Below are 12,397 nucleotides of genomic sequence, written 5' to 3' on the forward strand. Positions count from 1 at the left end.
ACATTGCTTACAGTTCCGGAGATGTGATATGAGCTTTAGCAAAAAGCACTAGAGAGTGTTTACATTCTGTTTATTCATTCTGTCAGATTTATTATTTCTCTATAAACTTTACACAAACACTAATGTTATTCTGTCATTAGTGTTGTCTGAGCTATACGAGGAAAACATAGTCTTAATATTATGATTATATTGCATGAATATAATGATAATATTAATGCAATATTAGAATAACTGCACTGACCTCTAATGGGTTACATTCGCTGGCTGATGTATGTATTTTATAACATGCACAGTTAACCTTATGCCACTTATTCCATTTAGTTGTTTATTAGTATATTAATTATTCATGTATTGCATTTATTGCCATTTACTGATGCATGCCTTTAAGTAAATGTGTGTGGTAATGAGAGTGCAGGCGGAGGAGGTCACGATGGATTGATTTTAGGATTTACTTTATATTTTTTTTTTCTGTCAAGCTCCATTTTTTCCTAGACACCTACCCTCTTCTTTCTGCCTGTCTCTCGATAGGTACGACCCCGAATTCCTTGTCTGGAATCAAAATCAAGCCGAGAAAAGAATGACAAAGTAATCAAGCATTTATTTACATTCTACTTCTCATCCTCTGTTCCCCCCCCCCCCCTGCTCCTTGGTTCAATGGCTTCTTTAGTTCCTGAAATCACATTCTGGGGATCCCTTATGGCCGTCTGTGCATCCTCAGACAGCGACGGAACTCGCTGCTATTCTGCTGCTAAATGCATTGCGTCTAACACAGCGGCCCCGTGTTGGTTTATTGCTTTTAAAATATATATACATACATATATATATTCTCAGCTTTTTAAGCTCCACAGTTCTTCAGCTCTGATCCAAGTATGCAGTGACATCATGGAGGATGTGATTTAATTAATTATGCTTTGAAATGTGTGCTTTTAGAGATCTGAGCCTAAAATGAGGCCACAGGCTTTCTGCACTTAACATGACTTGGAATTTGTCCTTAATATTAACCGCGGTTTTTATTACCAAGCCATAACGTGAAATGGTATCACTGATACGAAATGACCTCTAATGCTATGTAATGAGCAACCATAATTTATTATAGTTGAGGTTAAAGGTCTCGGCCCCTTGACCCCAGGTTAGGAGTAGCACTGGGGTCACATGCTCATCCCATGCTCACGCTTCGCCGTCTGGCATCGTTCGCTCATGCTTTGTCGCACTCTCTCACTCACGTCATCCGCCATGTTGGTTCGCTCATGCTTTGTCGCACTCTCTCACTCACGTCATCCGCCATGTTGGTTCGCTCATGCTTTGTCTTTTTAAAACATCCCATCGTAATCTAACTCAAAATGCGATTCTCCTTCCAAAATAATGTAACCGGTTTGTCAGTCAGTTGTCCTTATTAGTATGTAATTCCATTTGTTGAATTTATATGTAAACATACAGTGAAAGATTTGAAAGATTTTATAGTGATGGTTGTTAGACTTCTTTTAAATAAGATCAACATAAATTATCCAAAGCTGTCATTTACTGTCATTATGGTTTAAAGTAGCTAAGATGTTTACCGTTACTTAGAATAACAGATATATCCTGGTGAATCAAATGCATTTAAACAGTTTATACCTTTTAAAATGTTTGCATGCCAAGTATTATGTCAGCTGTTGTGATTTGCAGCATTGTCAGTTTTCAGTCTGACACGTTTTAAGGAACCTAGTCTAACTGTGAATTCTGTCAGCATGTGTTGTCAACATCCAGAGCAGTCGTACAGTAATTATTTCACTTTAATGTCTGGAAGCAGTTTTACATTTGCCACAGGCATGGTAAAAATATACAAGCAAGGACGAAACATTTCACTCCGTCTGGAGTTTTTCATTTAGTCAAGGTTCACCATCACATCAAACTTAGAGATTCACTATGGAGACCTGCACTTATTCCTTAAATAAATCATTTGCTGCATCGCCCAACTGTAACAGGATGCACAGTAGGTCTAACCTGTTTGAAGGCACCTAGAAGGTTCCATCCTCTGCTTTGCACTCAGAGCTCGTGCAGCACCGGCTGTTGTGTGGATGTCTTTCAGTCCATTGATGGCCACATCTCCTTGGGCAACACTTTTGTGTGTAATTACTGGAAGGCGTGCCATTCAGCACCTGAAATCTTAAAGTCCTGCCTGCAGGTGCTTTGAACACCTGAATCGCACGTCTGCACAATATATGTGCAAACCTACATAGCGATTTTGTTTTCAGATATGTGAATTACATCTCGTGGAGAGCCGTGCAAACAGCTTGACGGAATTACCCCCTGGGTGGATATATATTTTAAGTCATTTTAGCACCTAGTAGCAAATAAACTGTTAAAGGAGTATCGCTTCTGTTAGCTATGGGGTAAGGAGGCTCGATGGGAAGATGGGATGCAGGAAATAGTCGGGCACGGATGAATATAAATGCTGCGTTGGGAATAGTTGAAGGTTATCGATTTGCTTCCTCATGCGGCGTGACGTTTTGTGCCTGGAGGATTGGGGCGAGACAGCCGTCCGCCATGTGAGCGATGGTCCTGGAGCCGCAGACCTTTCGCGTTCCTCTGTTATTGATCACTCTTCTGAGAATAGCTAACAGCCATGCCCCGCCCGCGGCCCGCTTGCCGTCAAACATTTACGTTACCGCCTGTGCCACGATCCATCGGCTGTCTTCACTTCCCCCTTGGACAGCCCAGATGTGGAGTCGTGTCCCGGTCCATTCAAGGCCTGTTTCACAAGGCTCTGCTTCTATATCAGTTTTAGCCTGGTGAGCATTAGCTAGGAGAGCAGCCATGTGTTAGAAAAGCTAATAGAATTAGCCAAGTGAGGAGCCCTGTGTTAGCTAAGCTAATGGCATTAGCCAAGTGAGGAGACCTGTGTTAGCTAGGCTAAGAGTATCAGCCAAGTTAGGAGCCCTGCCTTAGCCAAGCTAAGAGCATTAGCCAAGCAAGCAGTTATGTGTTAGCCAAGCTAAGAACATTAGTCAAGTGAGGAGCCCTTTGTTAGCCAAGCTAAGAACATTAGCCAAGCCAAGAGTGTCCTGACAGTGGCATCATTGCCACATTTTGGACAAAACTGCAAGGCCTTTGGCTAAAAGCAGGAAAAGAAGCAAAGTCTTCGGGGACCTTTGTTGTTGTTCTCTTACACATGTCATACCAGGCCTTTACATTCAAGTTCAAAAAGAGGAAAAAATGCCTACCTCTGACTATTTCTAGTAATTGCTCAATGTTAATGCTAATGAACAGTGCATATATGAGCATAAGTATCTTTATGGGGTTAAGGGATTTGCTGCTGGTCTTTTTTAGTGGTATATTGTGGCTCTGATTGATGGAAAATATGATTGTTTTACATTTTCCTTAACATCTATGTCATTGCAAGGGCCTCTGAAATTGGCACCAGCAGAGTTTGAGATGACTGCAGCACTCCCTGTAACTGTGTTTTTTCGGATTCATATTGTCTGCGGGTTCAGCGGTTCTCTGCCTCTCCATCGCCTCCTGCTGGCACGTTGCCACAGGCGCCAGTTAGCATGAGGGACATCCGTGGTCCTCGCTTAGGAGAATAACGCTTCCCTGGGCATGTGGCCTCTGGGTTATTGGCCGGGCTGAAAATCTCACCGGCACCCATAGAGTCAGTATTCTGACTGTCAAATTGCATAGTTTGGCTGTTTATTATGCATAAGAAGCTGCATATTTTACTGGAGCAGAACCCTGAGGATACGACAGCAGAACTTGTGCTGGGACTTGAACCTGGCAGTGTAAAAACGCAGCGCCGGCAGAAGACTGATCTGCTTATTCTCTGTCCCGGGTGTGTGTGTGGTTCGTATCTCTTTCTGTTAGATGCCATAATTGCCCCATGATTCCCAGCTGTTAGGTGATCGATAGGACTTTAATTTGAAGTACATGTGTTATGAGCGGGGTCGCATCCATAGGGTAGTTGGGTAGCGGGTATCAGAGTTGGAAAAACAAACACAGAGAGTGTGTGCAGGCAGATGCCTTAGGGGCCTATTAGTAAGGACGTACTGGGCAGGTACAAGATCCACTGTAGGGGGGGGGGGGGGGGGCATGGGAAACAGTTCAGTTCCTCAGAACCAACAGCTCCTTTACGCTTGAGCTGGCCCACTGGGTCTCCTTCCCGAGCCAGGAGAACAATGCCCGGCTTCAGTAGCAGACCCGGAGGCACCGTGCAGCCGGGATTTGAGGCTTTCTGAAGAGAGCAGCACCCCTTTGTGGGGGTGGCAGTGTGCCACGTTGCCTGGCCTGAGGGCCTCCCCTCTCCTCCGGGCCTCCGGGGCCTCGTCCATGCAGCCAGTGTAGCATTTTTCGGGGGAAGTTGTCACTGCGGTAGGCGTGCGGGCGGGACCTGAGGGAGGTGCTGTCAGGTCCGGCCTGCAGGGTGCGTCTGGGGAGTTTAGTGAAGCGGCACGGCTCCGCCTTTCATCCCGAAAACACTGATCCGGCATCTTCTGCGGCGGTCTGGTCTTCCAGCACCCACAGAGCCAGTGGAGGTCCATGCAGAGCCCCTAGGTCAGCTTCACCACCCTCAACCCCCGTCTGACACAAAGTGAAATCGGCTCGCTAAGCCAGCACCCCCTCAGAAGATGGTGCCCTGGGAGGCCTTCTGCCTCTGTGGCCCAGTGGGCTGACGGCACTGCTCGTCAACTGCTCGCTTTAGGAAATGTAGCTACACCTAGCAGGTTATGCTATGCTATACCTATGCTGCTGCGCTCTCTGCAGAGAAGATCATCAGCCATGATGCTAATTATTAAACTCGCATTTGGGCAACACCACTCGCCAAAAGTGCTTTGGTAGCTTGACTGATCGTTCAGATACTCAAGCAAACAAGTTGCGAAGAGAAATCTGCACTTTTGACATTTGAATTGTGAAAAGAACAGAAGGTGAAATTCCATTTGCCTCAAAATGATGTTTCCAGGCAATTGAAGGCAGGCTTCCATTGATTTTAATGATTGTGTATCATGTTTGAAGTCACATTACCATCCATCAAGCCACCCGGTGCCGTTGCTGACACAAATTAGCAATATTACAGCAGCTTCTTTGATCTCAGTGTTTCTCTTCTGCTCTGTTTGGTTCCCATGAAGAGACGCCGTTCATGTCAAGGTTTGTCTCTGTTTCATTACTGGCATGATTTAATTCCTTTTCACCCTATAAAGTACATTTCGAGGGAGCTTATTGAGCAGCTTCTGCGATCGCTGCAGGATTAAATGATGCACTTGTCAGTCAGCTCTGCCTTTGCTCGTGTTATTGGTCATTATCAGCTAAGGAACGCCTGCAAGCAGAGCCGTGCTTTTGATTGGTCATTTTCCTGTTGACTTGCGTCTGCGAATATCAAATCTTTTTTTGAAGCAATGTTAGCTTCTGAAAGGCCTGCCGCTCTCTGGACCTTTTCTTCCATTTTTTAATCTTTGTCGAATGCACCAGATTTCCATTATTGATTATTGATTTTGCTGTAGCTTAGCGAGGAGGGAGGGTTAGAGGCAAACAGTCTTAAGTACAGAAGGAAAAGAGTGAGGAAAACGGTGTTTTATTATAGAGGAAACGTTCCAATATCATTGTTACCTATTCAGGGCTAGTTATTCATATAATAATAGCACATTTAAGGCGAAAATATTTCAGTTTTTTGATAGTACTTGAGGGAAATGACTTGGTATTTATAAGAGAAGGGATCTAAATGCAGGATCTGATTGTTTCCGTGTTGCACAAGCCAGCGGCGTCCTAATCATGCAGATTTCTGAAAGTGTGCACTCTTCATTTCGCATGGGCCATTTTTAAGCTCCATGACAAAAGAGTGTTTACTGTCAGCTAATGTGATGGATGTGCGCATTGGCCAGACTGGGGTGATTTATTATGTCGTTGCTGGGAACTCATTATCGCCGGGGAAACAGCGCTGGAGACAGCAGAATGTCGCGGGTAGGAATGCAGGTCCCAGCTTTACCGGCACATTCTCATCCTTTTTCACTTTTGCTCTTCTTTAAAGTCTGAAGTTTCATTAGCGGCTGAAGTTAGAAAGGATGTCGAACTTCAGACTCGTGGTTTGCTTCTCACGTGTGAGACCTGAAGCGCACATGTGCAGAGCCTTTCTCGCTCACCCTCGCCTTCACATCTCACTGACCTTGCCGTTCACTTCATCAGACTGAGGCATTGTGGGTATTTGCCCCCGTGAATGAGAAGTGTGAAAATTCACTATCCAGCGCTGGTCTATTTTTGGAAGGCGCTGGCGTTCCTGTAGTTACTCATCGCCTAAGGTTCTGCTAAGAGGCGCTCTTTCGTGTGTGTGTGCTCAGCAAGCAGGTCTAGTGATATCACCACATCTATGGATGAAAGAAAATAATAGTAGCAGCACGTTCTGGCTGAAATGGGGGGGGGGGGCATGTTATTTCTCTTCTAGTGGTAAATGTTGCCCTGCCTTTCTACTGCTTCCCGTTGAAGCGGCTGCCTTCTAAGACAGATGCCCTTTCCATCCCTGCATCCATCCATAATAGCTAAAGACAGGCAGGGGCCTATTAATGTACAGGTTGTCCTAGGCTATAGCCTGGGGCCTCAGCAAACATGAGGGCCCCCCCTGGCCTCAGCAAACATGAGGGCCCCCCTGGCCTCGGGAAACTTGAGGGGCCCCCCTGGCCTCAGTAAACATGAGGGCCCCCCTGGCCTCGGCAAACATGAGGGCCCCGCCTGACCTCGGGAAACATGAGGGCCCCCCTGGCCTCAGCAAACATGAGGGCCCCCCTGGCCTCGGGAAACATGAGGGCCCCCCTGGCCTCGGGAAACATGGGGAGGTTAAGCTGAATCGGCAACACCTGAGTGTCCATGCTGACGTCAGCCTGGGGCTCCCAGAAAAGTTAATAGGTCCCTGCAGGCAGGGGGAGCCCGGGTGGATCGGAGATCCATTACGTTCATGAAAAACATCACTGTTTCCGGAATAAACCATGAAAGTCGTGAAGTGTTGTTCCTGTATTGGAGAAACGAATATGAGGAGGGTTAGGCGAATACCTGTTTAACGCCATAAACATTTGGGGAGTTTAAATGATTTCTCTCACCTGCTAAACATAAGGTGCATTGCAGGTTTTTTACATCATCTCTGTGGCTAAGTTGTGCTTTGTGCTCCAGAAATATATTTGAGCTCCCAGTCTATCTTTTCATTGTGCTGTTGAACCTGGATAAATGTTAGGATATACCCTCTGGTAACATGAGTCATTCTTTGTTGCATTTACTTTTTTGTATCTTTTTTCACCCTGATTGTTTCTGCAGGACTGAGGGAGGTGTGTTAGCTGTTGTCCCATAAACATGGGTTCCAGCTTGGGGAGCTATTAGATTATCCTTCAGTTCCCTGCATGGTCCAGCTTTGATGTCTGTATTGGCGCCACCCACTGGCAGGATATGAAGCTGCATTAGCCTGCATCTCGGTTAATCATGCATACTGGTGGTGATACTGCACAGAGTGTCTGCCATTAGCTGCTGGACCTTCTTTGGTACAGCCAGAAGGTCCCAATGAAAGCAATGGAGACCCTCAGCCCCTCGTTCCCACGTCTTAATGGAGGCCTCGTGCTTCTGAACACGCCGTAAAGACTCTTCGCGAATTCCTCTCTCCTGTTTTTTCATGAAGCATTAATATTTGACGCTGGTCGAAGTTCCAGTTTGACACAGCTTCCCAGTGCAGTTATAGCTTACCCGCTCCCCAGCTAAATGTCACCCTCAGTCATAGCATATTTATACGCCAAAACCTCTTTGTCAAAGCCATTTTTTTTCCAATAAGATGAACTGAAGAATGAAGGTGCTTAGAGTGTACCAAATGATATGGTAACACTACTTGACTGGGCACAAATACATAGCAATAACTCAGTTACTACTGAGCTACAAATCATAAACAAACCATTAACAGACATAGTCACTACTTGAGATGGAAGTTGAGTCATGATACATTAATGATGAACAAACATGAGAACAATATTTCACTTGTGTTATTCATGACTTGTTCCTTTTGTTGATTCACAGATGTTTACAGAATTAACAGATATTGTAACAAATATAGTAACTGCTTGGGATAAAACATGCGTCACGATTCATTAATGATGAACTTACATAAGATCAGTATGTACCAAAGACTTAGTTTATGGTTAATTAATATATAAGTAATAGCATAATGCTATGTTACTTGTGCCCTGCAATGTGCAGCGTTCCCATATTGATTTTACATCCGTAGTTCCCAGTCTTCTTTGAAAGTGAGGCGTGGCTCGGACCCTTCAAGAAGAACCAGCTGCTGTTGGAGGTCATTTTCAGGGCTGCTGGATCTGAGGTACCTAGAGCCGCTAGCCTGGAGTGCTCTGTAGCGGGAGCCCAGGCGGGATGAAGGAAATCTGCCGAGTCGGCATTAAATATTAAGCGCTACCTTATTAAACCTTAAACGAGGAGGAGGCGCCGTGCTGGCAGCCGCCGTTCTGATAGAGAACAGCCCGCATCCGCCCCCCACCCCCCTGGGGCCCATTCCCTTGAGCCTCATCCCCGTGAGCATTGTCTCTGTGAGTGATTCAGAAGAGAGCCGATGTATGAAGAGAACAGAGCAGAGATGCCTTCATCTGCCCGCCAAAGGTGGCTTATGGGAGGGCACTGGCACTACCGTCTGGGGGGTGCGTTTTGTTTTGGGCACGATGGCACAGTTTTCACGAGGCTTAACGGCGAGACATGAAGAGTGACAATGCAGGCCTTGAGCTCCTTAACACCGGCCAGCCCGATTCTCTGTGATAAATGTTAAATTCATGGTTAAGGTTCCCCGCTTGTCTGATTTGCTGTCATATACTTTTTTGATTGGCTGTGGAAAATATCCAGAGGTGGAAAGTTCAGGTCCAGAAAGTACAAATCTCTGATTTGCTATTTTTAACCTCAAACTCAAGTCTTCACCTCCTCGCTTCCCTGATTCGCTACTGTAAACCTCTGACACAAAGCTCCACCTCACTTCTCTGATTTGCTATTAACCTCAAACTCAAGTCTCCGCCTCCTCGCTTCTCTGATTCGCTACTGTAAACCTCTGACACAAAGCTCCGCCTCCTCACTTGTCTCTCAAAGGCGACCTCAGCGTCAGAACTGGTTAGCTTAAGGATTAGCCGTAAGTAGGCGTGGCAGGCACACGGGAGTCCGGGGATGATATGGAGGTAATGAAGCGGCAAATGGCATCGTTCACTCCGAGAGCTTTGCCATACTGGATGATCTCTTCGGGGAGCCAGGAGTGTCGGTCTGGAAAACTTCCACATGGAGGCCTGGAGGAAAAAGAGTTCCAAAGGTTCTGATATTTTAAGAGCCAAAAGCTTCGGGATGACTTTATAGTCCTTGTATTAAACAATGACCCACATTGGACCCAGACTGTGTAAATAAACAGGGCCCAAGGGGTCCCAGGCCAGGAGAGGATTATTCCTTCCCTCATGCTGGAGAAGGTCACAGCTCCACATCACATAAGGGAAGAGTGAAAGTCACCCCGGCGTGCCCGCCTTTTTGGGACAGTGTGACACCTCCCAGCCCATCTGATGGTGACAGTAGGGGTGTGGTGGTTTCCACCTGCACCCAGACCATCACAGGCAGTCAGGGACCACATGGAGACTGATTGCCAAACACTGACATGATTGGCCACCTCCACCTATCAGAGCAATGCTTAAACAGCATGTGACTACATGGACCAGTCATGTCTTTGAGATCTTGAGGTCCTTATGTGTCATTATTCTTAAAGAAATACAGCCTATTTGTGTCAAATTACTTTTATGTATATCTTTTATTTTTAAGTATGACAACATCATCACTGCAGCTGACAAGTCACGTGGGATGTGGGGGGGGGTGGTGGTGCAGTGTTTTTATAGGAGAGTCATGACTGGCGATTTTATTTGATTGTATTATTTTTTTTAAATCAGCATTAGCTTTTACCCCTTACTCAGCAAGTTTAACGAATTTAATTGTGATGTTTTCGGTTGCAGTGCATCGTGAACAGACAGGGTTCTCATTTAATAGCCTGCATACTGACTGCACACGGGAGTCGTCTCTCATCTCCCGTTGTGTCCCCTTGGTAGGAGCTGCCCAAAAGGATTTTTCTCTAATTTTGTTTCTGTTCGAAGCACAAGACCCTGAAGATTTGTATAATCGATGAGGATGAATATGGACAGACATTCAAACATACACACAGAGATACACACACAGACACACACACATTTATATACTACTCACAGTACTGTCCAAATGTCTTAGATAGTCAAAGAAAATTACGCTTAAATGACCATATTGGTATAAAAGTTTGATATTGTATTTGTCAAAGTGTGTCAGCTGAGCCATTTCGAAACCTCTCCTAAAGTCACCTCTGTTTGCAGCAGCCATCCAGTATAAGCACTTGTTGACTGAACCACTAGCCCGGTGCATTTCACTAATCAACATCTCATAAAACGCAGTTATTCCGTTTATTGATTGAGCTGCTGGTGAAGTGTAGCAAACACATGGAATGGCTGAGGTGCCCCTGAGGAGAGGTTTGGGGACCAAAGCGGTGTCCATCTAGCCGTCCAGCTGGAGGTCAGTATGTTTTTGGAAGACGGAGGAAATCCTTATTTTTTTTTTATTGTGTTGCTGTTTGTTTGTACATGTTCTGTTAAGTAGTGTTTTTAATCATAAGCTTTAAACATTTCCTTCACCTGCCTGAGACCTTTGCTCAGGGCTGTATGTGCTATTTGCATATGCGCTGTGTAGCGCTGCCCAGGACGGTATCGAGCGGATGGATATAGGAAGCTGATTGTGATCCAGTCCCCTCAGCGTCCGCTGCCCGCTGCCTGCTGCCGGTCTGGTGACGTCGTCACAGACGCACCGCTGACGTTTGTGCTGAGTGCCCGCAATCGCCGACGTGAGGCGCCGCATGTCTCTCAATGTCGACGCTTTTACGTAATCTAAACTAAGATAAGATGTACATTATTGGCCCCAGGCAATGTGCAAAGATGGTGCACATTGTGTAAACAAGTATAGACAGTGTAAGCAAATGTTAAAAGTACATAAACGGTGCTCCACTTGTTGAGCTACAGGTGCTTACTGTTTGCTTGCTGTTGTGCGGAAAATTAATAAATAAGTGATGTTTGTGCAACGCTGGACATTTACGGCATTAAAGATTGACTGCACTCCTTCTGTGGTGGTGCAGTGGTTAGCACTGGAGGTGCAGTGGTTAGCACTGTCGCCTCACACTGCTGGAACCTGCGTTCGAGTCTCTGCCTGGGCATGTGTGTGGTATTTGCATGCTCCCCCCCTGTCACTGGGGGGTTTCCTCCAGGTGTTCTGGTTACCTCCTCAATCCAGAGACATGCTGAGGTTAATTGCAGTTACCAAATTGCATGTGTGAGTGACTTGCTCCGTCGCATTGGACTGTTTGCACACCACATGCCACCAGCCAGAGTTTCCTCCATGGCTTCTCCAGTTCCTGCTCCCTTGCATGCCTCCGCTTGGAGGTTCTCCATAAGGGTCCTCTTTCCAGTTTCTCCTGAACTTCAGGTCCAGGTCAGCGCTGGGTGGCTGGAGGGAATGGCAGCATGGCTTAAATGTCCATGGACCTCTGATGGGTGGTTCCAGGTCCAGTATGAAACACGGGAAGCGGGAGCCATACTGGGAATGGGCGGGAGCCCGAGTCGGGGTGTGTGGGCGTGGGGCGGAGGGTGCCCTCATCCGCCCGAATAGCTATGCTCCGCACGTGCTTCACTAGGGCTGACGTACCCTGATCCTCCACCAGGGGGAGCCGACACTCTCAGCCCCGAGCTGAGGGTGAACGAGGCCACAGGCTTGTGTGACACCGGCTTCGTGATGCTCCTCAGTTAGACAGAACGTGTCTCCATGTTCCTCTTTGTCAGTATTATTCTGCTAAAAACCCCCCCACTGCCACTGGTGTTCAGCATGTAACGCAGATGAATACTGAAGTTAAGGAGTTAAAGCATTTTTGTTGGGTTGTTAAAGGGACTATTTCAAGGTAAATTATCATGGCCTGCTTGGGCTTGGCTCACTGTAGTGATAATTGTAAAATAATTCGGCATGAGCCTAGTTTCCATTTGCTAGAATACTGGGTAAATTCTGACCTGCTGCCTTTTTGTCATTCGTTCTTAATCTTTGCACATGAACATCTGGCAGCTTTTGATGGCTCCATATAGACGAATGAACAACCCATTTACTAGATCAATGTGCTGCTGCTGCTGTTGCTGGGGCTGTGCAGGTCCTTCACAGGAATCCTCATGACGGAAGTGTGTCTCTCACTTTGCCTGATGGGGAAAGGCTGTTTAATCGGCTAAGCTGAGGCCATTATCCAGGCCTGCAGAAGCCGCTGTATCGCTGAGTAGTGGGGGACGGAGACGGGGGTTTCCCGCAGCTCTTGCCGCCCACCCCC

The 12,397-nt window shown here is 46.4% G+C and overlaps 1 protein-coding gene across 3 annotated transcripts in view; it reads left to right on the forward strand.

Annotated features, from left to right (window-relative positions):
- LOC111835418 (catenin delta-2-like) overlaps positions 1 to 12,397 on the forward strand; it is a 191,406-nt gene that overhangs the window by 108,855 nt on the left and 70,154 nt on the right. For all 3 annotated transcript variants that reach the window (XM_072711094.1, XM_072711095.1, XM_072711096.1), the window contains one exon: positions 529 to 585. In XM_072711094.1, the coding sequence (XP_072567195.1) occupies positions 529 to 585 (57 nt within the window). The remainder of the gene's footprint in view (positions 1 to 528; positions 586 to 12,397) is intronic.

The sequence above is a fragment of the Paramormyrops kingsleyae genome, chromosome 4, assembly GCF_048594095.1.
Source record: "Paramormyrops kingsleyae isolate MSU_618 chromosome 4, PKINGS_0.4, whole genome shotgun sequence".
Taxonomy (NCBI): domain Eukaryota; kingdom Metazoa; phylum Chordata; class Actinopteri; order Osteoglossiformes; family Mormyridae; genus Paramormyrops; species Paramormyrops kingsleyae.